Source organism: Macaca mulatta, chromosome 11, assembly GCF_049350105.2.
Source record: "Macaca mulatta isolate MMU2019108-1 chromosome 11, T2T-MMU8v2.0, whole genome shotgun sequence".
Taxonomy (NCBI): domain Eukaryota; kingdom Metazoa; phylum Chordata; class Mammalia; order Primates; family Cercopithecidae; genus Macaca; species Macaca mulatta.
Genome location: NC_133416.1, coordinates 139,415,099 through 139,442,685, shown reverse-complemented (window position 1 = coordinate 139,442,685; position 27,587 = coordinate 139,415,099). Strand labels below are relative to the sequence as shown.

At 50.2% G+C, this 27,587-nt stretch overlaps 1 protein-coding gene across 43 annotated transcripts in view; it reads right to left on the bottom strand.

Moving 5' to 3' along the window:
- The window catches only part of EP400 (E1A binding protein p400), a 134,362-nt gene that overhangs the window by 18,374 nt on the left and 88,401 nt on the right, over positions 1-27,587 (bottom strand). For all 43 annotated transcript variants that reach the window (XM_028830189.2, XM_028830193.2, XM_028830205.2 and 40 more), the window contains 16 exons: positions 24,747-24,858; positions 24,444-24,587; positions 18,931-19,089; positions 18,664-18,747; positions 17,852-17,986; positions 17,450-17,494; positions 17,212-17,365; positions 16,616-16,857; positions 16,278-16,451; positions 12,214-12,350; positions 12,017-12,073; positions 10,442-10,520; positions 10,069-10,323; positions 8,616-8,661; positions 8,427-8,536; positions 14-227 (listed from right to left, as the gene is read on the bottom strand). In XM_028830189.2, the coding sequence (XP_028686022.2) occupies positions 14-227; positions 8,427-8,536; positions 8,616-8,661; positions 10,069-10,323; positions 10,442-10,520; positions 12,017-12,073; positions 12,214-12,350; positions 16,278-16,451; positions 16,616-16,857; positions 17,212-17,365; positions 17,450-17,494; positions 17,852-17,986; positions 18,664-18,747; positions 18,931-19,089; positions 24,444-24,587; positions 24,747-24,858 (2,147 nt within the window). The remainder of the gene's footprint in view (positions 1-13; positions 228-8,426; positions 8,537-8,615; positions 8,662-10,068; positions 10,324-10,441; positions 10,521-12,016; positions 12,074-12,213; positions 12,351-16,277; positions 16,452-16,615; positions 16,858-17,211; positions 17,366-17,449; positions 17,495-17,851; positions 17,987-18,663; positions 18,748-18,930; positions 19,090-24,443; positions 24,588-24,746; positions 24,859-27,587) is intronic.

Genomic DNA, 27,587 nt, shown 5'->3' with positions numbered 1-27,587 from the left:
AGCCTGGCTTTACCTTGGGACACCTGGGGCACCAAAGACCGCGCCGGGGTCTGCACTGGGGTCAGGCTGGTAGTGACCACGGCCGAGGCTGTCACAGAAGTGACTGCTCGAACACCCTGAGTCGTTGCCATGGACACCAGGTCAGGGGTCGCCGTGGCTGGGGAGCCGACTGCCCGTGGCGGGGGCTGGGTGTGCACCACCTGGGCAGGAGCAGAGCCTCCCGGCGTCTAGAAAAGGCAAACAGAGGACCTCATCAAATATTTCACACAGCACTCAGGGCTGTTCACACTCAGAGCAGGGCAGATAAGAGCACCCAACTTCAGAGGCGAAACAAGTGAAACACAAGCTAGAGTTCAGTCTTTTGACAACTGCTGATTTCACGTGTCAATTCAAAAGCAAGTGCCTTGAGCAATGTTTTCTTACAGCGGATCACATCACCCACAGAAACGCGGTTGAGATGACGACACTCCCATGCATATGCTGAAAAGGCTGTCCTGTCCCTCCCTCTCTGCACAAAGACCTCTTGGTCCCCAGGAACATGTCCTTGCGGCACCCATGCTACCCACAGACACGCAGCCCACAGTCCTGGCTCTCTACCACCGCCCCCATCTGTGCTGTAACTACAGCCCCGATGCAGCCCACAGTCCTGGCTCTCTACCACCGCCCCCATCTGTGCTGAAACTACAGCCCCGACACAGCCCACAGCCCTGGCTCTCTACCACCGCCCCCATCTGTGCTGAAACTACAGCCCCGACACAGCCCACAGTCCTGGCTCTCTACCACCGCCCCCATCTGTGCTGAAACTACAGCCCCGACACAGCCCACAGCCCCGGCTCTCTACCACCGCCCCCATCTGTGCTGAAACTACAGCCCCGACACAGCCCACAGCCCCGGCTCTCTACCACCGCCCCCATCTGTGCTGAAACTACAGCCCCGACACAGCCCACAGCCCTGGCTCTCTACCACCGCCCCCATCTGTGCTGAAACTACAGCCCCGACACAGCCCACAGCCCTGGCTCTCTACCACCGCCCCCATCTGTGCTGAAACTACAGCCCCGACACAGCCCACAGCCCTGGCTCTCTACCACCGCCCCCATCTGTGCTGAAACTACAGCCCTGACGCAGCCCACAGTCCTGGCTCTCTACCACCGCCCCCATCTGTGCTGAAACTACAGCCCTGACGCAGCCCACAGTCCTGGCTCTCTACCACCACCCCCATCTGTGCTGTAACTACAGCCCCGACACAGCCCACAGCCCTGGCTCTCTACCACCGCCCCGATCTGTGCTGAAACTACAGCCCTGACGCAGCCCACAGTCCTGGCTCTACCACCTCCCCCATCTGTGCTGACACTACAGCCCCGACACAGCCCACAGCCCTGGCTCTCTACCACCGCCCCGATCTGTGCTGAAACTACAGCCCTGACGCAGCCCACAGTCCTGGCTCTACCACCTCCCCCATCTGTGCTGACACTACAGCCCTGAGTCTCTCACCATGTGCTTGGGGTCTTGTGGCATCTTACCTTCATCTTGCCTAAAATTCAGAGCATCCTCACTGTGCCCTGCAGTCCACTCTGGCCCGCAGGCAGAAGTGGCAGCCAGAGTGGCCCCCTCACCCTATCTCACCTTGCCCCACCACCCTTCCTTGTCCCACCATAAAGTGGAAGGCAAACGCAACCATGCCACCTCTGCAATGTCTCTTCAGCTGACCTCTGCCAACTCCCTTGGTTCCGATGTGCCGTGTATTTTTAGTCTGTCTTGATCCTTTTACGTCTCATTGCTTATGCATCTGGATGGAAATCTAGCATGTTACTCCGTGTTTTCCATTCAACCCAGCTGCTGCATGTTTCTTTTCATCTCCTTTCTTGCCTCCTCTCAGATGACTCCTCACCAACGTCCCCTGCCATGGTTGGGAGCAACTCGCTCTGCTCTCGCTCTTCTGGTGGCTCGTCTGGAATTACCACGGATGCTTGCCAAAGTCTAAACACTCCATGCTCTTCCTAAACAGTAACGAGACCTGTGCACACTTCAGCCCCTCTGGCCCTTCCCCAGCTTGCATGTTACTATCCTGTGTATTTATTTCCTCTTTCTAACCCCAGCGAGCTCTTGCGTTCATCCACGAGCCAACCTTGTTACCACCTCCCGCTGGGAACACCTTTCTTCTGCTTAAAGCATATCATTCAGTGAAGTTCCAAAGTTGAAAACTGCTTTATTTTGCCGTTTTTTGTTGCTCTTTTTTCAGACAGAGTTTTGCTCTTGTTGCCCAGGCTGCACTGCAATGGCGCAATCTTGGCTCACTGCAACCTCCGCCTCCAGGGTTCAAGCAATTCTCCTGCCTCAGCCTCCTGAATAGCTGGCATCACAGGCATGCGCCATCACGCTTGGCTAATTTTGTATTTTTAGTAGAGATGGGGTTTCTCCATGTTGGTCAGGCTGGTCTCGAACTCCCGACCTCAGGAGATCCGCCCACCTCGGCCTCCCAAAGTGCTGGGATTATAGGTGTGAGCCACCACACCCGGCCTCCCTTGTTCTTTAAGATATTTCCAAGAGCCGCAGAGCCCCAGGCTGGCAGCAACTTCCTTTCCCTGGCACGACGACGACACCTGCTGGCTCCCGGCCTCACTGCTGCCACTGGCAAGCGCGCCGCTCCACCTCTGAAGGCAATCTGTCTTTTCCTGTGGCTGCCTGAAAGACCTCTTGGTCACTGGCATTAGGCAGACCAGACTTGGTTCCTTTTTCTCATCCTTGATTGGGATTAGACTTTCTACATAAATGCATCAGTGTCATTAGTAAGTTCTTAAAAACTATTCCGTCTTCAAATATTGACTCTGCTCAATTTTCTGTCTGACAGTCAGTAACCACCTATCAGGCCCTGTCACTATGTCCTCCATGTGTCATCTTGTCATCCCATGTCGCGTGTAGGATGTCTTCTGATTTTGCCTCCACTTCCCTCATTTTCTCCTCAATTGTGTGATATTAAAGCCCACTCATAAGTTTGGTTTGTTTCCCCCAACTTGGGTAATCAGACTTTTCTAAAAGTTCTCTATATTCTTTCTATACATAGTTTCCTGATTACAGATATTCAGATATTCTCAATCTTCTCTTTTATTTCCTTAAAATAGAAAGCATAACTTCTTTTTTTTTTCTTTTTTTTTTTTTTTTTAAACGGAGTCTCGCTCTGTCACCCAGGCTGGAGTGCAGTGGTGTGATCTCGGCTCACTGCAACCTCCGCCTCGTGGGTTCAAGCGATTCTCCTGCTTCAGCCTCCCGAGTAGCTAGGACTACACACGCATGCCACCACATCTGGCTAATTTTTTTTTTTTGTATTTTCAATAGAGATGGGGTTTCACCGTGTTAGCCAGAATGGTCTCTGTCTCCTGACCTTGTGATCCACCCTCCTTGGCCTCCCAAAATGCTAGGATTATAGGCGTGGGACACTGCGCCCAGTCTGAAAGCCTAACCTTTAAAATCTGAACCTGATAATCCCAATATCGCTCATCTTTGCAGGCCTATCCAGTGTCTGCCATTCCGCTGATTCTCACTCACAATGCCTTTTCTTTTCTGTTTAGTTATTTTGTATTCTATTATATTGTATTATACTAGAAAACTATTTGTGGAGATTCTCAGAAGTCAAGAAAGCATAATCCTCCAGAGAGAATCTGCATTTGTTCCTGGTCGGCTGCACAGGAACACGCCCAGTGAAGCAGGTCTACTTCACTTGATGTGAGGGAGTGCCGGAGACACTCTTAAGGTAATATCAACTTGAACTGCAAACTGACCTGTGGCTTCAACCTCTCAGGGGCCATCCCCACCGTGCTCCACTGCTCAATCCAAGGGCAACTCTTCTTTTGACCCCTGAAGGCCAAGGGCAGATGGATTCTGCTTCTGGTTCACTCTCGCCCTAAGGGTTTAGCCACCTACCTCGGTGTATCAGCAGTTTCCTTTTTAGATTCTCCACCTTGGCCCAGCCTTGGACTTGAATTTGAGTTCCCTCATCCCACAGGCTGAAATTTATTTTCAAGGCAAACATGACTTCAGTGAATCCTGTATCTCTCTCTGAGTTTCTTCCCTCCCTTAGATTTGGGCCTGATAACTAATTATTCTTGTCAGTTCCCTGAAGCTTTAAAAATGTTTGTCCAATAACTTTAGTTATTCTCATTAAGAGGTGGTATAAAAATAACTTAACTCATCTTGTTACCAGAAACAGAAGTCATCCTTTTCCGGACTAAACAGTTTTCGCATCCCAACTACTAAGGAAGCTGAGGCGGGAGGATTGCTTAAGTCTGTGAGTGTGAGGCTGCAGCGAGCTGTGATTGCACCCCTGCACTCCAGCCGGAGCAACAGCAAGATGCTGTCTCAAAAAAAAAAAAAAAAGAAAGAAAAAAAGAAATTGTTTTCTCCTTAGCCTCTTCTACCCTAATCAATTCTAGATATGTAGTATCACATTAATCCTCCCAGAACATCTCTCTGCTCGAAGACCGTTAAGGGCTCCCCACTGCCTGGTGAATAAAATCCGTATCTAGGCCGGGCGCGGTGGTTCGTGCCTGTAATCCCAGCACTTTGGGAGGGTGAGAGGTGGGTGGATCACGAAGTCAGGAGTCCAAGACCAGCTGGGCTAAGATGGTGAAACCCCGTCTCTACTAAAAATACAAAAATTAGCCAGGTGTGGTGGCAGGCACCTGTAATCCCAGCTACTTGGGAGGCTGAGGCAGAGAACTGCTTGAACCCAGGAGGCGAAGGCTGCAGTGAGCTGAGATCACGCCACTCCGAGATCGCGCCACTACACTCCAGCCTGGGTGACAGAGCGAGACTCCGTCTCAAAATAAAAAACAAAACAACAACAACAACAACAACAAAAAACCATATAGCCCAATATCCAAAGCCCAGTACAATCTAACCTCAATATTACAAAGTGCCAAGCACACAGAAGCCACTCAATAATAATGGTTTTAAAGGCAGGGAACCACTGTTTCTCTGTTAATATCTTTTGTGTTCCATTCAAACAGAACAACACGTCATTCTCCATGCACACCATTCCCTTCCCCTCAGACCCCCCGCTCACACGACTGGCCCTGCCTTCAGAAGGGCCAGTTCTGTGGATGATGCACTTCCTGTCCTCCTGAAGCCCAACATCACTTTCTCCTGAAAGCCTTCTCTGAGTCCCCCGAGTACAATCACCTACATGTCCACCACTGCTATCTGCACCTCTCTCATGTTCTAGCCACAGCACTACAAGGCCCCCATGAAAGCACACTGTGTCTTGGGCCCACAGTGCCAGGAAGAATGTCTTGTCCATTAAGAGCCACACAAAAATATGTCATGAATGAAATGCTTTACATTTTAAAATACCACAAAGAACAGGTCTTTTTCAAAATAAAACGCTAAATGCAGTGATTCTGGCTTGGTACCCTCACAGAAACAGTGGTATTGGTCATACAGGATATTCCCAACGCCGCAGGCCTAACAACTTCTACCATCTACTGCAGCGACTGAGCCTGAGGTTGTTTACTGCAAAGCACAAAGAAAAGTGAAATAATCTTAAAGTCACATACTAGAAAAACTGTGTGTTTTTATATATTCTACTTCTTAAGAGTGTTTTACAGGGATTTATTGAAGGGTAATTTACAGAGAGTACAATATGTGGTTCTATGAATTTTGACAGACACATTATCATCATGTGGCTACTGCCACGACCCCACCACTCCCAACGTTCTCATATTCCTCTCCATAGTCGAGCCCCTCCCGCATCTCCAGCACGTGGCAATCATTCATCTGTTTTTTTGTCTCTCTAGTTTTACCATTTTTATAATGTTATTTAAACGGAGTCATACAGCATATGAAGCCTTCTGAAACTGTTCATTTAGCTGCAAAATGTATCTGAGAGTCCTCCATGGAGGTGCATGTCTCAGGGGTTCATTCTTTTGTATTCCTTGGTAGGACTGGGCTGTATGAATGTACATGGTTTATCAGCCCATCCACCAGGGCATTTAGGCTGTTTTCTTTTTCAGCAATCCCGAATAAAGTCACCATAAATATTGGTGTTGAGGGTTCTCGTTCTGGTGTTTTCACTTCTCTTGGGGAAATACCTAGCAGCAGAACTGCTAAGCTGCATGGTAAGAGTATGCTTGGTTTTATAAGAAAAAATGAAACTGTTTTCAGAAGTGACTGTGGATTCTGCATTCCCACAGCCTTGTGAGAGAGTCCTGGCTGCTTCCATTACTGCCAGCCTTCTGCTTCTGAAGCCACTCTCCTAGGCACATTATGCTGTATCACTGTGGTTGTAAAACTCTGCATTTCCCTAATGACTAATGACGTTGCACGCCTTTCCAAGTATTTATCTAATTCTTCTATCTTCTTGGTGAAGTGACTGCTCCATCTTCTGCCCATTTTATAAAGTTGCTTGTTTTCTCACTATTGAGTTGAAGAATCTTTATATTTTCTTCCAGTCTATGCTTTTCATTTTCTTACTATTTTTCAAGGACGAGAAGTCCTTAATTTTGATGAAGCCTAATGTATTAATTTTTCTTCATGATTCATAGGCTTCCGGTATCCTAAGAAATCTTTGCCTAAACCAAAGTAGCACAGATTTTCTCCTAGAAATGTTACCGTTTTGGCTTACAGTATAGTTTTTGCTTTTACATGCAGGCCTGTGATCCACCTGCAGTGACTTTCATATTCAGTGTGAGTTACAGGCCAAGGCTCACTGTTCTGCACATGGCCGCCCAACTGTTACAGCACCGTTTGCTGACAAGACAGTCTGTTCACCTCTGAATTTCCTTGGCACTTTTACTGAGGTCAACCGAAAATCTGTGTGTGTGTGTGCGCGCGCGCGTGTGTGTGTGTGTTGGGGAGGGGGTCTATTTCTGGACTCTATCCAATTCCATCATCCACACATCTATCCTGCCAATGCCCCATCACCTGCTACTACAGCAACGACATCTTTACAGGAAAGACGCTTTTCAAAACCCAAGAGAGACTGCATTCTACTTGCCAACGCACTGACTTTGAAGCATGGTTTCTTCTCATTCAGGGTGTGTTGCCCCTGGGTCTGGGAACTATTTGGAAAATCAAGATACAAATCTGAGCTCCTTATTCTCACTTGTGTTTGGTTCTGATGATGAAAAACCCAAGTGAAGCAGTGGTCCCAGGGCACCAAATGGCTCTGCACCTTTGCCTAGGCACCTCCTCTCCACCTGGATGGGCTGCACCTACCACTTCCCACACCTGGGGTCTCCACGTTCTGTAGAAACTGCCCACTCCTCCCATGCCTGCCTGCTCCTGGCACGCACCCAGCCATGCCCTTGTGTGATGCCGTGTCCCCTCCCCCAAAACCAAGCCCCCAAGAGGCCCGTCATCTCTCAGCTTCCCCACATGGGCACAGTGACCAGCATATGGGGGGCACCTGCGGCAACAGAATCAGCAGTGGACCCTCACATCCCACCTACCTCGTACCTAAAATCATCCTACAGGGAGGGGACACTTCACACACACACACACACACACCCTCCTACACTTCACACACACACCCCTACACCTCACACATACCCCTACACTTCACACACCCCCTACACCTTACACATACACCCCTACACTTCACACACTCCTACACCTCACACACATACACCCCTACACTTCACACCCCTACACCTCACACACACCCGTACACCTCACACACCCCTATACCTCACACACATCCCTACACCTCACACACACCCTTACACCTCACACACCCCTACACCACACACCCCTACACCTCATACACATCCCTACACCTCACACACACCCCTACACCTCACACACACCCCTACACCTCACACATACACCCATACACCTCACACACACACCCCTATACCTCACACCCCTATACTTCACACACACACCCCTACACCTCACATACCCCTACACTTCACACACACACCCCTACACCTCACACACACCCCTACACTTCACACACTCCCTACACCTCACACACCCCTACACCTCACACACACCCTTACACTTCACACACTCCTACACCTCATACACACATCCCCACACTTCACACACCCCTACACCTCACACACACCCCCCCACACTTCACACACCCCTACACCTCACACACACCCTTACACTTCACACACCCCTACACCTCACACACACACACCCCTATACTTCACACACCCCCCTACACCTCACACACATACACCCCTACACTTTACACACACATATCCCACCTCATTTTCATCCCTCATAGAGAATGGAAACCATCCCCCAAACAGGTGAATGTTTCTGAAATCAACATACTGATCAGCTACTTATTTTATGAAATTCAAATTAGACAGTTTTTTCACCAATGGAATACTTAAAAATAATAAGAAGAATTAACAGACAAGTAAATAATTTTGGCGGAATGCAGTCAAGGTGCATGACCCAGGTGAAGGGCAACTCACAGTCAAGGCTCCAGGAGCCACTGGTGACGCCAGGCGCTTGTTGATGGACTGGAAGGTGGCAGCCGGGACCCCTGCGATGGTGTTCACGATCACATTTCCACTCACGGTGCCTGCGGAGACAGGTGGGCCTAAGGCAACAGTGCCAGGAGAAATGGGGTCCACATTTCAGCATCTCTGTATTTGTCTTACCAGTGGGTATGCTTGTCCCAGTAACTGATGTTTTAATGGTTCCTGCCTATTTAAAAAAAAAATTTGAATTTCATGTCAGGCTCTCCCCCGCATAAACACTCCAAAGGCTTCCACTTCATTCAGAATCAAATCAAAACTCCACGACATTCACACAGCCACCCATCCCAACCTCCCCAACTCATTCCACCTGGCGGTGCCCCCACCATCTGTCTACCTGCTATCCCTCCACCCCTATCCCACTGTCCCTCTAGCCCCACCCCACTGACCCTCCACCTCTACCCCGGGGTCCCTCCATCCCCACCCTGCTGACCCCACACCCCACTGTCCCTCTACTCCTCTGTCTCTCCACTCCATTCATCCACCCTCTGTACCTCACCACCTGAGTCCAGCCACACTGACCTTTCTGGCCCCCATATCAGCCAAGCTCAGGACCTCTGTACTTGCTGTGTTTGTTCTTCTCATGACCAAATCCTTGTCATTCAGACCTTAGCTCAAATGCCAACTCCTCAGAAAGGTGTTTCCTAACAAGCCAGCCCTGCATTGTGCCACCCTGACTCCTCCAGCCAGCATTTAAAATGATCTCTTTGGCTGCCTCCCTCCCCTGTAGGACATGGCTCCAGAGTGTGGGCACTGCCCATCTTGCCCACCTTGCACCAAGTAGGCATTCACAAAGATCTCTTTTGAATAGATGAGGAATGAAGTTGCCTGAGTACATTGAAAATTCCACTACAACAAACAATTTTCTAAAAACTACTGCAGGAAATGGTTCTATGTAACAAAAATGTTTTTATGCCTGCCTGGTAGTCCAAAGTGTGGGTTTTTCCAATTTGGCACAGCTCCTATTCTCTGCAGGTGTGATTCTCTGCATACGATTTCAGCTCTGTGTGGCACATGGACACACACAGTACAGAGATGCACCAGCGCGTGGTGCGCACGGCCAGTCTGCAGCTCCACACCCTGCCTTTCTTTTCACAACGCTTCTCGTGCACTTTACAGCTTTTCTACAACAGGCATTAAAGACTGATGTGTATGAGTGAGCACACATGGGCATGCTTTCAGGAGACACCAGCACAGACAGGACCTGCTCTCTAAGTGTGTAGGAAGTCAAGAGGTAAATGCGTCACAGGTATGTTCAGGTATGTTTTACAAAACCCAGGCAATTCCAAACTTCCCAGCCACCTCCACTCAAAGGAGCTGCCTCTACCTGCCAAATCCAATAAAGCCACTAAGCCCACAAAGGCCTTGGAGGCGTGAAATGGCAGAATCTGGGTGAGAACACACAGTTCCTCTGGGGTGAGACTAAGCCTTTTCCCATTTCTTCAGAGGAAGGTCTACAGCCTAGAAATGTGCTAGAACTGGCAACAAGCTTCGTTTTAACAGAAAGCACTTGACTCAAGTGCGGGTGGAGGTGACTTCCTGTGGAGGGGAAGCCCGCGAGGAAGTCCCTGCTCACCAGCACGGCCGCGCTGCCCCCCGTCGTGATTGCGGGCTGTGCCTTCGCTGTGGCCTGCACAGGCTGCGTCTGGGTCTGGGGCTGTGGCTGGGGTTGAGACTGGACAGCTGGTGGCCCTGCTGGTGGCTGGCTGCCCGCTGCCTGTGGTTGTGGCAGCGGTGGTGGTGGCTGCTGCGGGGGTGGCGGGGGCTGCGGCTGGGGCGGGGGCGGCTGGGCCACAGCCGGCTGCTGTGCCTTCTGCTGATCAGCCAGAGCCTGAGGGGCAGGGAAGGAAGAGGAGCCACTGGAGGGGCGGACCCGGCCTGCACACCCCCTAGATGAAGTCATAGCCACCACATTTTCCCACTCAAGCAGAAGGGCCCAGGGTGCTGACCTTTTTCTCTTTTGCGATTCGCTCTGCACGGAGAGACGCCACCTGGATGGGAGGCAGTGGCTTGTCATAGTTGATTCCACTGAAAGACAGACGCAAAGGTTAAAAACATATAGGCAAATTTTAAGATGGACAAGTACCAAGTACCCTAGAAATCCCATGCTGCCAGGTGCTGGGGCAGCTCCAGCCCAGCCCAAGAGACGAGGGCATAAAGCAAGGTGCCCGACGTGCCCTGCAGGAGATCGAGCCACCTGGACCTTGTCCTCAGCCTGGCACCGAGTCCTCTTCCTTGAGGCCGAGCTCTCCCACGCTCCGGGAGAAGTATCTCTGAACACATCCCCAGGGTAACTGGTGGCAGCCCCCAAAACGCACAGCCCACCTCATGTGTCTGCACTGTACTCAGGAAAATCACTGTCTGTTCATTCTGTGAGGACGCCCTCCAGTGAGGCAAAGGGAGGGCGGGACTGAGCCTGTCTCGCTCCCCTGGGAATGCCCAGGCTCCACGCCGTGCAGGCCTGCAGCAGGTCCATAAATATTAGTTGGGTGAATTAACTCTTCATTTAATCGACAACATAAATCAAACGCCTGGTCTGTGCTCCCAGACACTAGAGTCCCAACGATCATAGCACTCACATCAGACAACAAACAGGTAAAACGTGCGGTAGGTCTGAAGATGTATACTGACTGCTATGAAGGAAAACAGCAGGGTAGGGCTGCAATTCTCAACAGTATGCTCTGAAAACATCTCACGAGGGCGGTTAAGTGAAGGCCTGAGGCGCGGCTGCCAGCACACCCAGGGAGCACCAAGGGGCCGAAAGCCAGGGTCAGGCGACTCAGAGCATGGGCAGGAGGGAGTCCTGGGGGCTTGAGGAGATGGGCCCTGGGCCAACTCCCTCTGACAAGGATCACTCCACCACTGTGTGGAAAGGGAGCCACAGAACAAGGAAGCGTCCCAAATCCGCCACTGTGTGACAACAGTGCCTAAACCAGATGCACACCATTTAATCCCAGCACTTCCAACATTTATGGGAAGAGTCGGACAGTCAGAAACACAGCAGACACCCATGTGCCTGGCACTAAGGTTCCACACTGGGGTTTCGCCATCCAATTCTTACCCCATTTGCTTTCTTGCATCTACCCACTTCTCTACCCATCCATTCATCCATTCCTCTTTTCCCCTGTAGAACTTCAGGGCAAGTACACACACCCCTAAACATGATGTGTTCTTAAGATATGGCTAACAAAATCAGTGCCTGAGAGGTGGGGTGCAAGGAAGAAAGCCCCTTGTGGTTGGCCACATGGCCCTGGCACACTCATCATGTCTGTCAGCGTCTTTCCCCACCGAGGGCCAGCAAGGACAATCCCTGTAACACAGAGACAGGGCAGGGGCCGTCCCATGCACACCCCAGCCCACGGCAGGAGAAGCACCATCTCTCCCGCAGGTTCTGCGCACTGCCATGTCCAGCTGATGCCTGAACACACTAAGTGCACAACGATTTGCTGAACTCGCTGAACTTAGATGACACTGGAATGAAATCCTTCCAAACAGTAACAAATGTGTCATGACTAGAGAAATACCTTTCTGCCAACACAGACGCGTGCTTGGGGTTCTTCTGAAAGGGATTCATGCCAAGCCTGCAGTATAGACGGTGAGACAGTAATTATTAAATAAAGGAAGTATCTGAAGAAGCGTTATGTTAAAAATACATCAAAACCAAGCTTCACGCAATCTACTCAGTCATAATTAACATAAAATGAGCACTCAGGAAACATACAGAGGTTTGATTGGGGGGCTCCTCTTGCCCGCAGTCATTTTCATTAAGTCAAAGTGGCTCGTGTACAGTTGGGTGTGTGTGGCATTCTCATCCTGGGCATAGATCTGGCTCGTACGGAGAGGACGGTTGTTTTTACTCTGCAACAAAATTGACGAGAGTGCATCTGAATTAGGCAGCATGGACAGACGACTGCGCGGGACATAGGCCTCACTGGGTGGGAATCTGAGACTAAACTCCCCATGGCTGAATACAAACTTCCCTTTCCTGGGCCTTCTTTCCAAGTCCAGGCATAACCCAACAGCAGCGGCATTAAGTGGCTGTCCCGGCCGACTGCTATGACACTCCCCAGTCCACGCTAACCCTTTCCAGGTATTCTCTCACATAAGCCCCATAATCACCTAAAGAGGGAGAGGGAGGCCGGGTGCAGTGGCTCACGCCTGTAATCCCAGCACTTTGGAAGGCTGAGACGGGCGGATCACGAAGTCAGGAGATCGACACCATTCTGGCTAACACGGTGAAATCCCGTCTCTACTAAAAAATACAAAAAACTAGCCGGGCGAGGTGGCGGGCGCCTGTAGTCCCAGCTACTCGGGAGGCTGAGGCAGGAGAATGGTCTAAACCCGGGAGGCGGAGCTTGCAGTGAGCTGAGATCCGGCCACTGCACTCCAGCCTGGGTGACGGAGCGAGACTCCGTCTCAAAAAAAAAAAGAAAAAAAGAGGGAGAGGGAACAAAATAGGTGTGCAAAGTGCCCGAGGTCACACGGCAGGTAACCGTGTGGAGCAGGCTGTGAGCCTTCACCCGGTAACACCAAGGGGCAGCGCGGACCGCCATGGACACCACTGTCCTCTGCCCATGGTGGACAGTGAGGCTGGTGCATGCCCAACGGTGTCTCAAAGTACATTCATGGGGGTCTTTAGCAGTGCTTATGCCTGGCAGTCCTTCCTTCATAAATTGCACAGCTAAACAACGGGCCACTCAATTTGGGCTACTTGCTTCCAAGACATCTTAGCATCCTGCAGAATTTTAAAGTAACTCCTTAATCCTGTGAAGTGAACAGCCGTCCCAGGAATGCTCTCTGTGCAAGGTCACAGAGGTAGTGACAAGTCAAGACCAGGGTTCAAGCACCTCCTTCCTTGCCCAGGGCTCTTCCCCCATGCTCCTCTAAACTCCGGTCAAAGAGAGTGTGCCAAGGCGAAAACCAAGACTCTCACATGACACAGCAGCACAGGCCCAGGTACAGGTGTGTCTGCGCATGTACAAGCACACATGTCTGTGTGCACACGTGTCCTCTACTGCTAGAGAAATGCCCTAAATTCTGAAGGCAACACTAAGGACAACCAGAACTAGAAACCAACATGCAAGGCCACAGCAGTGTCCTCCCAGAACACTGTGCCATACAGGGAAGCATTCTCCTCCTATCTATCATCCTAAGAGTGAGCAAAGGGAGGGAGGGAGAAGGGGTAAGAGCATAAGAGTAAGACCAGGTCTATCACACAAGACACTGGATGGCTAGGTTGAGCCAGGCCAGAGGCAGAAAGACTGTGTGTCTGGTAACAGAGCTCCTGTGCAGGCTCTCACCAGGCATGAATGCCCCTTCCCACATGGCTTGCCGGAGTCCTGCAGGCTCTGAGAGGTGGGGCTGTCCCACTCACGCACACATCCGACCACTGTCACCATCAAGGGCTTCCACAGGGCATGAGGGACACGGAGGCTCAGGATGCCCTTTAGGGGGCTGGACAAGTCACCGTGGGGTCCTCTAATGCAAAGAGTCATGGCCTCTACATACAGAATGAGAGGCCCTGGAGAAAATTCTAGGTCTCAGGTTTCTGTTGATTCCTAAAATATAGGGTAAGACTGAATCTTACTCTACGTTTCTGTGCACAGGCTCTTAACAAAGTGCTCCAACTTATTCAGAACATAACCCGCAGCCGTGGGTGGTGGCTCATGCCTGTAATCCCAACACTTTGGGAGGCCGAGGTGGGTGGATTATCTGAGGTCAGGAGTTCGAGAGTAGCCTGGTCAACTTGATGAAATTTAGGGTATTCCTCTAGCAGTAGAGGACACATCTCTACTAAAAATACAAAAATTAGCCAGGCATGGTGGCAGGCACCTGTAATCCCAGCTACTTGGGTGGCTGAGGCAGGAGAATCACATGAACCTGAGAGGCAGAGGTTGCAGTGAGCCGAGATCATGCCACTGCACTCCAGCCTAGGCAACAACAGTGAAACTCCTGTCTTAAAAAAAAAAAAAAAAAAAAAAAAAAAAAAAGAACATCACCCTCAAACTTTACAAATATTTTTGCCTTTTTCTCTGGATTAGCTTCATAAATCAGCTATAAAAGAAGACAATATTTTAGCTTTACTTTTTTCCTTAATAAGGTAATGGCTATTATTACAAATGCTTCCAAAACACAGAAAATCTAATTAATGCAAGATTCCAGGAAGTCTTATTGGTAAAGGGACCACAAAGTGGTATTACGAAGAAAACTTGCTTTTCTACGTTCAACAACAACAACAAAAAAATGCTTTATTTTCAGACAAGTGTTTTTAGAAAAATGAAGAGAGATGACTGAAAGAGCGGGTACAGAAATAAATTAAGTGTGATGTTCGCATCCTGAGGATGGATCTGGCTATTACGGAGAAAATGTAATTCTCACAAATTAGAAACAAAAGTAAATATAGTAAAAGTACTGGATGCCTGCCTCTACTATATCTGTCCCACCCTGTCCCATGCAAGAAGACATGCCCACAGCTCCTGTTTGGATGGGCTCCACGAGGTGAACTGAAAGGCAGTGGTCCCCACACACCAGCATGGCAAGTGCCCTGGAAGTGGCACAGCGCATCCCCTGAGGGGTGTGGACACCGGCAACGTGGGCACAGCAGAGCATGCAGACGCTGCTGGTGTGGGGGCTCTGGATGCGGTCCTGAAGCGAGAAAGGCAGGCAAGCAGCAAGAAGGAGCTGCCTGAAGTAAGCCAGATGCACAACGGAGAGGGATGACTCAGTTCAAGGGAAGGCACGCCACACGCACGCCTACATGTTACTGACCAGCTGCCTGGACTCTTCCGGGGTCAAGCTACAAACCACACAGCTGACTTCTTACATGAAAGACTAATGATTTGACTATACTATATGTAAACAAACACTTGCAATACTTATAGTTAACCCTGAAACAGGGAATATTACGCTTGTCAAACCATTGCAGCCAGCCAGTCATTCAGTACCAGAATAGCAGAGGTACCAGTAACAGACTTTTCTTTAAGTACGCTATGATCAAAACAAAGCGAGACAGCTTATCTTTTTACTCACCCAAAACCTTCTTGAAAATGTCTGTCTATATATGACCAAGTATTTGGATGATACCCTCATTTAAGTATGCCATGATCAAAACCCAGTGAAAGGTCTTTTCATTCATTCAAAACCTTGTTGAAAATGTATATATATCGGCCGGGTGCAGTGGCTCACGCCTGTAATCTCAGCACTTTGGGAGGCCGAGGCAGGTGGATCACAAGGTCAGGAGATCGAGACCATCCTGGCTAACACAGTGAAACCCCGTCTCTACTAAAAATACAAAAAAATTAGCTGGGTGTGGTGGCGGGAGCCTGTAGTCCCAGCTACTCAAGAGGCTGAGGCAGGAGAATGGTGTGAACTCGGGGGGTGGAGTTTGCAGTGAGCTGAGATCACGCCACTGCACTCCAGCCTGGGTTACAAAGCGAAAATGTATACATATATATACAGCCAAGTATTCGGATGACACCCACACTATCTTAGAAATGACAATGGCAGTGCAAATGTTGGCATCAGATAAAACCTCAGGTATGAGGCCTGCTGCCAACACCAAGCACAGTGCGAACACCTCCATCACTGCTCATGCCATAGGCGAGGCACAGTGCAGGAACCTGACCTCGCTGGGTCCACCAGGAGCCCGAGGAGATGGACTTCACCGCAGACCCACAGGGATCAAGGAGCCCAGTCAGTGAAGAGCAGGACTGGAGCCGACACTGCAGGCCACAGCCACCACACCTGCCTGTGTTCTCCTCGGAGGACAAACAAGACCGTGCTTACCTTCCCCTCCTCTCGTGGAATGATGACGTTCTCGTAGCGATTCCGGCACTGTTTGGAAGAGCGGTAGATTCGGCTACAGGAGTTAACGACGTCACTGACAAGATCCCAATTAGGTGTGTGAGCAGGTGACACGATTGTGAGGTTCAAAGGCAGCTCCAGTAACTGCTTTACAGCCTAGAGAACGAGGTTTCAGGTAAAACAGGCGAATACACTCTAAGTCAGAAGGTCTTCCCTCCTGCCAAAGACTCCCCGCAAAGTGATCACAGTGAGCTGGAAGCATAGACATGAGGGAGAAAAATGACCCCGTGATCGCTGGCACAAAGACCACGCCCACCTACCTGCAGCAGCGCCCAGTCCTCACTGATGAGCCACTCTGGGTTGTCTTGACCAGGCTCGGCTGTGGGTTTGGCAAAAGTTGGCAGGGGCTTGGCGAACGGCACCTGCTGCTTCAGCAGAATATTCTTTTTCTGCTCCTTGCCCTCTCTGCGAATTTTCAGGAGGCCTGGTGTCGCTCGGTCGAACAGGGACCGGGGAGGGACGACGGCCTCCCCGTGACGCTGCTTCTTTTTCCTGCCTGCAGCTGAACACAGAGGCCGTCTTCAGCAAGACAGTGAACCAGGAGACTCCACATGGGCAGGCAAAAGACAAAGGAAACAGGTTGGGCAAGTCTGGAGGTGCCTGGGCAAAGGGGCCACAGAAAGCACCTGCCAAAGACAGACCTGCTCTCAGGTCTTCACGGTCAATTAGAAGGAAACACGAAGGTTTCCTCATTGGAAACAGAACTTGTGCACAGGGCCTGAGGGGCAGCGGACGGGCGTGTGAGCACTCGCCCTGCAGCAGACAGGCAGACAGTAGACAGCAGAAAGCGGCTCATATGCAGGGACTCTGCAGGCCAGGGCCCGCCTAGGTCACGCGATGCCCTCGGGATGCGCACCTGAGGGGTCTGTTTTGTGTCGCTTCCGCTCCTTCCTCACATACACGGGGGGCAGCTTAGCCTCTGGGATGGGAGTGGCTTCATACATGAGACACATGACCGAGTCAAGATAGATGTCACTGTCGTCCTGTGGCGGGGTGGGCGGGGTCCAGAGCTGCACAGAGAAGGGAGGGCCCATGAGATGTGGAACTCACAGGAAGCTGCCCGCGCAGACCCAAAGGGAGAGGGCAGCACTCACCGGCATGACTTCTGCCTGCCCATCGACATCTTCATAGACATACTCCTGTAGGGAACACGGCACGCTCTAATTTCCACCAAGTCTCAGTGTCATGTTGTAAGCCACAAATCATGTACCTTCATACTTATTAAGTCTTCCAAATAAGTCTGATCGACATGACTATTTATAATAAGACTTATAAATGCTTTAATCAGAGCTGGTCAATATCTAACTGCAATCTCCAAGTGTCAATTTTTAAGAAAACTGTTTTTAGAACATGAGTGAAGTTGTTTTGATATGAGAAGTAACAATTCCTAGGCATTTTCTCATGTCAGTGTACACAGACTTTGAACAGCCAAACATGGCTGAACAAGTGCCCCTCAGCAGGGGGGCAAGAGGGCAGGAGGGCCCCGGGCCAGGTACCATGCTGTAGGCATCCTCTCGGGTGTAGGTCAGGAGCTCCGCCTCCTCCTGCTCCAGCCGCAGCCGGGCCTCCCTCTCCTGCAGGGTCTTCAGGTTCCAAAACTCCCATGCCCTCACTGCAGTCATCACTGCGTCCTGATGGGGAGAGAAGCAGGAACTTTCAGGATCAGGAACGCAGCTCAGAGCAGTCCCCGAGTCCCCGCTCTAGGTCTCCCTGCTGTCTCAGAGCCACATGTTCTCTATACACACTGACCCACAACGTGTCACCCTGCAAGCAGCAGCCTGCTGCAAATCAAATCAAAGACATTGAGGGCAGAACAAGCCCCATGGTCCCTATGGGGGGAAAACAAGCTCCACAGTCCCTACGAGGGGTGAAAAAGCTCCACGGTCCCTACGAGGGGTGAACAAGCTCCACGGTCCCTACAAGGAGTGAACGAGCCCCACGGTCCCTACGAGAGGTGAACAAGCCCCACGGTCCCTACAAGGGGTGAACAAGCTCCACGGTCCCTACGAGAGGTGAACAAGCCCCACAGTCCCTTTGGGGGGAAAACAAGCTCCATGGTCCCTACGAGAGGTGAACAAGCTCCACGGTCCCTATGGGGGGAAAACAAGCTCCACAGTCCCTATGAGGGGTGAACAAGCTCCACGGTCCCTACGGGCTTCTCGAGACTCTCTTCATATTAAGTTCGTTTCCAAACTTGTGGGTTTTGGCTTTTGTGACTTTAATTTAATGAAGTCACATTTACTTTAAATCAAACTTAACTCTGAAAATATTGCCATTTTTTTCACTGACCGAAAGTTGACCCTCTTACCTCACTGTCTCTCGCTTTTTCTTGCTCAGTGGAAGCATGGAATAATTCCAGGTAATTTAAAGCGTATTTTTCAATTGGTGTAAGCTGTTCCAAAAGTATATTTTTTGAATAGGGTTAATAGCAAGTTAATAAAAGTCAAGTTCCTTATACAACCCACTCACCAACATTTGAATCAAAAAAGTGATTTTTCTTGCAGTAAACAATAAATATTTTATAGAACGGTCAAATTTTTAAAGTAGGTAGTTGTAAAGGAAAACATGCCCAAACCTGCTCCATGAAGTCAGCTAGTTCCTCTAATTGGGACGGTTCTTCATCACATGGCATGTTCTCAGAGTCTGAGGACAGCGCATCAGTGTGTGGTCCCGGCACCCCCTCCTCTGCGGACTTCTGGGCATCCTCCTCCAGATACTCAATACTCTTGAGGGCCTGAGGAAAGTCTATGTTTAGATTGCCTTGACAGACTTTTTAAATGAGGGTAGTTTTAAAAAAGAGCCATCCTATGTAAAGTTAATGGCGATGCCTACACTGTAATCACCCACTCTCTATAAAGGCCATCCACTCCTTCCCTGAGGTCCTCTTACAGGTGAAAATGATAAGGCACTTAGAGAATACAGAAAATGAGCGGGAAATCTCCTGGGCCTTGCTAACCTTACTATCGAGTTGGACAGGCAGGCCCCATGGAAGGGCTGAGCACTGACGCAGGCAAAGCGTGCCAGGGCACCCAGGGCCAGGGAAGCTCCGAGAACAAGAAAGGCCCAGGAGGCTCCATCTCAGACCCGATGCACACTACTGCCCTCAGCTGACAGACACAGCAAGACAGAGGCTTCTGTCCAGGAACCAGACAGCAGACGGACAGCCCAACATTATGGCAGCAGGAGCAAGTCCACCGCGAAATGTAGCATTGATGACTATAAACATACAAGACAGCTTTATCACAGTGCAAGACACGCAAGTTAGAATGAGGAGATGCCACTGTTCATCTGCAGAAACAGCTAGGAACACACGTCTGATAGTTACCTGCAGATGTGGGCAAAATACATCTGACATGGAGGTATGGTTTTTAGTTAGAAGATACAAATTAAAAACTGGTACAATCTGTTTCCAGGGCAATCTGGTAAAACCTGCAAAGTTATATAACACTATTTCGACACTATACACAGAACTTATTGCCAGATAGGTGGTGCACCTAAATAGCAAACATAAAACAACGCAACATGTAGAAGAAAACAGAGGAGGATGCACGGCGACCTTCAGGTGGGCAGAGAATCTCCTCAGCAGAGCACAAAAAGCGCCAACTATAAAGACAGCAGACGTGGGCCCTGGATGGTGTCAGAACTCGGAACTTCTGCTCATCAATATATAGCGTTTAGAAAGGCAAACCACAGAATGGGAAAGATATGTCACGTGTATCAAACAAAGGCCTTTTATCTGGGATACATAAAGAACTCCAACAAGTCATTAAGAAACAGAGACAACTGGCCAGGTGTGGTGGCTCACGCCTGTAATCACAGCACTTTGGGAGGTCAAGGCAGGTGGATCACCTGAGGTCAGAGGTTCAAGACCAGTCTTGCCAACATGGAGAAACCCCATCTCTACTAAAAATATAAAAATTAGCCAGGCGTGGTGGCGTGCACCTGTAATCCCAGCTACTTGGGAGGTTGAGCTGGAGAATCACTTCAGCCTGGGAGGTGGAGGTTGCAGTGAGCTGAGATCATACCACCGCACTGCAGCCTGGATGATGAGTGGGACTCCGTTTAAAAAAAAAAAAGAAAGAAAAAGAAATAGAGAAAAACCCAATTAAAAAAAATTGGGAAAAGCCTTGGCATGTCTTTAAAAAGTACTCAAACTGCCAGTAAATATGTGAAGAGGCACTCAAACTCATCAATCAACAGCAAAACTACAAATTAAACCACAATGAGACTATCCCACATTCCACCCTGTAGCTACGGTGACAGGACCAGCAATTTCGCCTCCACACCACCACCCACAACAACCCCATGGTGGGAGCATCCCCGGCGCAGCCACAGCATCCCCTGAAGTCAAACGTATGCGGCCTGAATTGCACATGTGTGCTTACCAAAGACAAGGATTGAAACATCCACAGGAGCACAGCTCACATTAACCACTCCATCACACCCACGAGCCGCAGATCTGACCAGCTGTGGTATATTCAGACAGAACTCTACACGGCAATGAGAATGAGTTACCGCTCCATCACACCCACGAGCCACAGATCTGACCAGCTGTGGTATATTCAGACAGAACGCTACACGGCAATGAGAATGAGTTACCACTCCATCACACCCACGAGCCGCAGATCTGACCAGCTGTGGTATATTCAGACAGAACTCTACACGGCAATGAGAATGAGTTACCGACTGCCGCTCACAACAAGAAGGCAGACCCGAAGGAAGAGCGCCCCATGTACAGAAAGTGCAGAAGCAGGGAATGCTGTTGGAATTCTCAAGGGGCAGCACCGATGGGGGACAGGCCTTCTGAGGAGCCAGCCGCATCCTCCTCCTCCACCAGATGCCTCTGCTGACAGAACGTTTCTCCAGCGGGAATCTTTGTGATGCGTACACTTGCTGTATGTTTCTGTATGTCAACAAGGACTTTTCTTAAAATCATTTTTCAGGCACAAATCCTCTGATGAGCGTTGCCAATGATAGAAGAATCCTACAGCCACAGTCCCGTGCAGCAGGTACGAGCACAGCACGCTAACGTGGATCTGTCTCTGCTGGCAAAAGGTCAAGGCTAACCTACCTCTCTGTTCCCAGGGGCCGGTCAAGCCAGTGAGGAGCAGCCATCCTCCTCACACACCCACTGCAGCGAGTCCTGCTGGCTCTACCCTCCAAAGACCCCCCCGCTGCCCCGGCAGGTCCCCCAGCTTTCCTCACTAGCCTTGCTCACCAGTGTTACTGCTCTGGGACTCTTAACTGGGCCCCAGGATCCCCCTGCCTTGCTACAACCGAGTCTCAACAAAGGAGTCAGAGCGACTCTCTTAGGTCATGCCAGACCCTGCACCACAGCTTGACTCAAACCCTTCCAAGGGCTCCCTGCAGTCAGGCCCCACCTGGTCACACCCTCCCCACCCCCTCAGCCACACTGACCTGTCTACTGTGGTGACCACAACATTCTCCCCTGGACTCAGCATTTCACAGCTTCTCGTGTGAATAAATTACATGCTTTACTCACTAGGTTTGGTTTCTGCCTCTCTCCTTACTAGAATATAAGCTTCATGAAAGGTGAAATTCTTGTCTTTTTTTCGATCCTGTATCCCTACTGCTTAGAACAATGCCTGACACACAGTAAAACAATCAACAAGTATGTTTCCAAAGAATCTATGTGTTGAAATACTATGCTGCTGGGAAACAACAGAGCCAATACGGAAAATCCCGGACTTCTGATGGACACTTGGGTTGATTCTGTGTCCTGGCTGCTGGGATGGTGCTGCGATGAACACGAGGGTGCAGACACCTCTTCTATGTGCTAATTTCAACTCTTTGGATAGACACCCAGCAGTGGGATTGCTGGATCCTGTGGAAGCTCTATTTCCACATTTTTGAGGAAGCTCCCTGCCGTCTCCCATGGTGGCTGTGCCAACGACATTCCCAGGAACAGAGTGCAACGGGCCCCTTTCCTCCATATCCTCACCAACACTCGCTATCTTTTGCGTTTTGATGACAGTCATCCTAACAGGTGCCAGTTGGTACCTCATGTGGTTCTCATTTGATTTTCCTGATGATTAGTGATGCTGGACATTATTTCGTCTACACATCGGCCACTTACATGTTTTCCTTTGAGACACACAGAGTCAGGTCCTTTGCATATTTTGTCTTTGAGACAGGGTCTCACTCTATCACCCAGGTTGGAGTGTAGTGGCACTATCACAGCTCACAGCAGCCTCAGTCTCCTGGGCTTAAGAGATCCTCCCGCCTCAGCCACCCCAGTAGCTGGGACTACAGGTGCTCACCACCACACTCATAGTTTTTAAAATTCTTCTTGTAGAGATGGGGTCCCACTATAATGCCCATGCCAGTCTTGAACTTCTGGCTTCAAGCCCTCCTCTAGCCTCAGCTTCCCAAAGTGCTGGGATTACAGCCTGAGCCACCACACCTGGCCCTAGCTATGATTTTGTGTTGTTTTCCTTTTCCAACCTCATGCATGTATTACCTCCTTAAAACGGAATGAGGTTGATCCATACCTCCTGATATGTAACAATCTGTAAGGTATGTCTGTGTAAAGGAAATGATACACAGACAATCTCCAGAAGAAATGTGAGAACCGGGGTGGTGGCGGGGTGGTGGGGGCAGGGCAGGAGACTGGCTTTTCATTATAAATTCTCAAAGGTTTGGGTCATAGGTGGATCCCTCAGGAACAGACATGCTCTGGGGCTGGGGGAATGGGTCTCGCCCTGTTCGTCCTGTGAGGGTCAGTCTATTAAAGGGAGCCTGCTGTCTGCCCCTCGCTCCCTCTCTCGCTCCGTGGCCTGCACATGCAGCTCCCCCTCCCCTTCTGTCACCATGGAAGCCGTCTGAGGCCCTCACCAGACAGATGCTCAATCCTGAACTCTGCTGCCATCAGAAACATGAGTGAAATACACCCCTTTTTAAAATAAATCACCCAGTCTCAGGTATTCCTTTACAGCAACACAAACGGACTAAAACAGTCATACCCCAAGTATTTCTTATTTATTTGGTAACTGAGTAATGTTTAGAAATGGAAGAGGAGACAGCATCAGAGTTGATGAGAACAAGCTGAGCACAGGCAAGGAGGGGGCTGACACCATGAGGCTGGGAGGCTCAATCTCGCGTGTTGAGGGACAGGTGCTCAGAGGCTGTGCAGTGTGCCCGGTCTCGTCTTTAACGTTTTCACAGAAAAGAAAAACATACAGAAAAGCCCATGCAGTCAGGCACTGTAGTCAAACAGGGCAGGAAAAAAGATGCACAGGGATACCAAATCCTTCCAAGGTAAGAGGCACAGAAACGGGGGCCCCAGAACAAGCTCTGGAGGAGTAGCAGGGCCACATGAAGGAAGAGAGGACTCAGAGAACGAAGGTAGCTAAAAGCCTCCATCTCCAGGACGTGAGGCTGTAGGGCTTTGGCGGGCAGCCATGGGGATAGGGAGGGAACAGTGGCCCCGTGACAGGTATGTGATGTGTCCACACAGCAGCACCCCAAAAAGGGAAAAATCAAAGGACCCAAACATGCCCTCTATCTTCTAGTACCCACGCCAAAACAGTAAAATACTGACATAACCCGACAGCCAAAATATTATCACTTCAACAGGCAGTCAACATTCAAAAGTACCAACGTGATAGTCTGTGTTCTTTCTTACACTCAGTCTTCACAATCAACCGGCACCTGACACTGAGCACCTGAGTGCAGGCTGGTGGCTGCTCTGCTCCGGGAGAAGCCAACACAGCCAGCTGGAGGGGAGCAGGGGCAGTGCTGGTAGAGCCTCCAGAGGAGGCAGGAATAGATTTCCATGGGGAGGGGAAGGAGCTGAGACTGTGGGAAAGTGTGGATGAAGAGGCAGCAACTGCTTCAGTGACAGGCCTGTAGTTCACGACCTTCATCACCATTTCCCTCACTTGTATTTGCAGTTCAAAATCCCCATGACGGAAAGAAGGGAGGGGGGAGGCTCCAAAAGCAGGGACGGGAAGAGGGCTTCAGGCCAGGGAAGAGTGGGGACTGAGCACTCAGAGCCCCAGGGGAGGGTGCAGGTGTTCTGACGGCTCCCACCATGCAACTCTCCAGCCAGATTCAATGTATTCTCACCTCTATGAAAGGTCTTGCAATTTTGGGTGCAATGGTTTCCGTGACAGAAGGTTCCTGAGAAAGCACCACAAACTCCTCCGCTTTGACCGGGAAGCCAGCATCATCCATGGGAGAATAAACCTCGAACAGCTCCTGGATGGTTCGCTAAACACAGAGACGTGTGTTACTCCCCAGTACAAGGTCCAAGTGTGCGTCTGACCTGAGCCGCAGACCGAAGCCCTCGCTAGTGCGCACTAGCACCAGGCGATTCCACGCGCCGCACAGCGGGCCTCACCTCAAGGACTCTCACCGAATAAGGAGTACCTGAGTTAAGAATGCCATGGAGTAGTCATTTCCCTGAGCAGCCACTTCTCGGATCAAATCTTTAGTTCCATTTTTCAACAATTTCTCTTCAATGGAATTGCCACTCACAAGCCTGCAAACAAAGGACATAAGATGCTAAGTCGGTCACCTGGAAATGCAGTGACAACAGGCTGGCCACAGTATGCAGATGGTGATCAGCGAGTCCATGTCCCTCCTCCAGGTCTACCCCTGTTTGCAACATGCCTTCGTGGGGCCCCAAAGGCCGCTGTCAGCCAGCCCCTCCAATCTTAGCTCTCCTGCCTCCCAGACAGCTGACAGGAGGCCCCTCCGGAAGACTCTTCGCTGTCCCACCTCATCCTACTACACGTCATCCCGTTTTTCTCCCACCAGTCTCAACCTGGAAATGTCCCACCTGGTCCTTCCAGATGTACCTCCAGCATATATCTTCTTGGAAACTTCCACTGAGCCCAACAGGAAGAACTGATAATTTCACAGACTTGCTTGTTAACCCTCATGAGACATCTCATTCTCACGTAATTATGGACGTTTTCATCTTTTTAACCCCTGTACACTACCAGACCCACAATAGGCGTTCAATTAAGACTATGATTTGTAGATGTGACCCCACTGGAGAGACGGACCCCCAGTGCAGGGACACATGCACCCGAGTGGCTTCCTTAAGACTGTATCACTGGGGACACAGAACAGACCACGCAGTCTATTGCCTTCCCATGAGGCTCATCTGCCTATAAAATGCTAAATGCTAACCCCCCAAAATGTTCACATTAAACAACTTTAACAGCATGATTTTCACAGAGATGAAAACAAATTTTTTTTCAGAAAATTCCAAATTAAAAGGATCCTAAATATTAAAGAAAAACAATCATAGGGAACAGAACGGAAAGTGAAGACGTGAACCCAGACACAAACAAAGGAACTAAATACGTAACAAAGGGAAATAGCAACATGAAAGATGGACGGACAACTTCATCAACAGCAAACTACCACCTAGGAAGACTTTCCTGGCCTTTCAATGAAAATCTGCTCTTTCTCGATTATATTACTACATGCTCATCGTAAATTATTTGATTACATAAAAGTATAAGAAACAAAACAAAACAAAAAATCACCTGGATTCCAATCACCCTGAGAACCATTAAAAAAGGTAGGGATGGCATTTGCACCCACCTTAGTTCACAAGAAGGTGCTGCTGCCTATATGTGACGGTGTGCACTTCCACGGGTACACTTTTCCTAACAGGTGCACTTCATGGCTGCTTCAGGGAGGGTGGCCTGCCTCTCCTGCCCTCTACCCCAGCAGCCACGTCAGTGTGAACCTGGGTGGGTGCGTGCTTCCACAACGTTCCATGTGAACCTGGGTGCGAGCCTCCACAACGTTCCATGTGAACCCGGGTGCGAGCCTCCACAACGTTCCATGTGAACCTGGGTGCGAGCCTCCACAATGTTCCATGTGAACCCGGGTGCGAGCTTCCACAACGTTCCATGTGAACCTGGGTGTGTGTTTCCACGACATTCTGTGTGAACCTGGGTGTGTCATTCCATGATGTTCCATGTGAACCTGGGTGTGTCATTCCACGACGTTCTGTGTGAACCTGGGTGTGTCACTCCACGACGCTCGGTGTGAACCTGGGTGTATCCTTCCACGACGTTCCTTGTGAAACTGGGTGTGTCCTTCCATGGCGTTCCGTGTGAACCTGGGTGTGTCCTTCCATGATGCTCCGTGTGAACATGGGTGTGTACTTCCACGACATTCCATGTGAACCCGGTTGTGTCCCTCCACGACATTCCATGTGAACCTGGGTGTGTTGTTCCACAATGCTCCGTGTGAACCTGGGTGTGTCCATCCATGGCGTTCTGGGTGCACCTGTGTGTGCCCGTCCACAACGTTCCATGTGAACCTGGCTGTGTCGTTCCACGATGCTCTTTGTGAACCTGGGTGTGTCCTTCCATGATGTTCCGTGTACTGTCACCTCATGCACAACCGTGTGGGGAAAATGTCTGCCTCATTTCCTACTTCTCTGCATTCTGCTATCCTCGCTAAGCAGTGTATTACAGAAATCCCTCGACATGAGCTCATTTTCCACCTGGCTGCTCAATATGGTGGGATGGCTGTGCCCCAGTGACTGCTTTGTGCCATGTGACAAAGCTGCAACACACATCCTTAGATAGCAATCCCACGTCCCCATCAACATGAGGACATCCCCTTTTCTAGTGCCAGGCTGAGCAGGCTCGTTCCCTTAGGGTCTCACCTGTCTGGGGCATGAGAAGAGAGATCTCATCATGCATTAAACTGGTCCTTCCTTCTCCAGACCAGTGAGCTGGAGCGGCCTCTCATACTTTTTGGCCAATTGGGATGGACTGTTCATATTCACAGGCCCTTCCTTTTTAAAGGTAAGGTGGGGGGGAACTTTATATATCTTCTCGATTTTTAAGAGCTATTTAACCCTTTACTTACACTGAGAATGGCAAATCATCTTCCTGCTCTATCACCCGCCTGCCCACTGGGCTCACCATACATGTACAACGCTCGGCTTCCTGTCATCTCCCCACTCATCACCTGCCTGCCCACTGGGCTCACCGTATCTGTACAACGCTCGGCTTCCTGTCTCACTGCAGCCGTGTGCCTGTCTCCCCTGACTTCGGGGTCTGTGTGGGTCAGGCGGTCCCTTCCAGCTCTCGGCCACAGGCACTGTCTCTTCAAGAGTGTTCTAATACTGCTGCTCCACTGAAAACATTCAAGTCCTTCATCCCTCTGGACTCCGCTCTGGTCAGCCATGGGAGCAGCACTCCAAGCCCGTCCTCTCACTCATGGAGCGCAAGG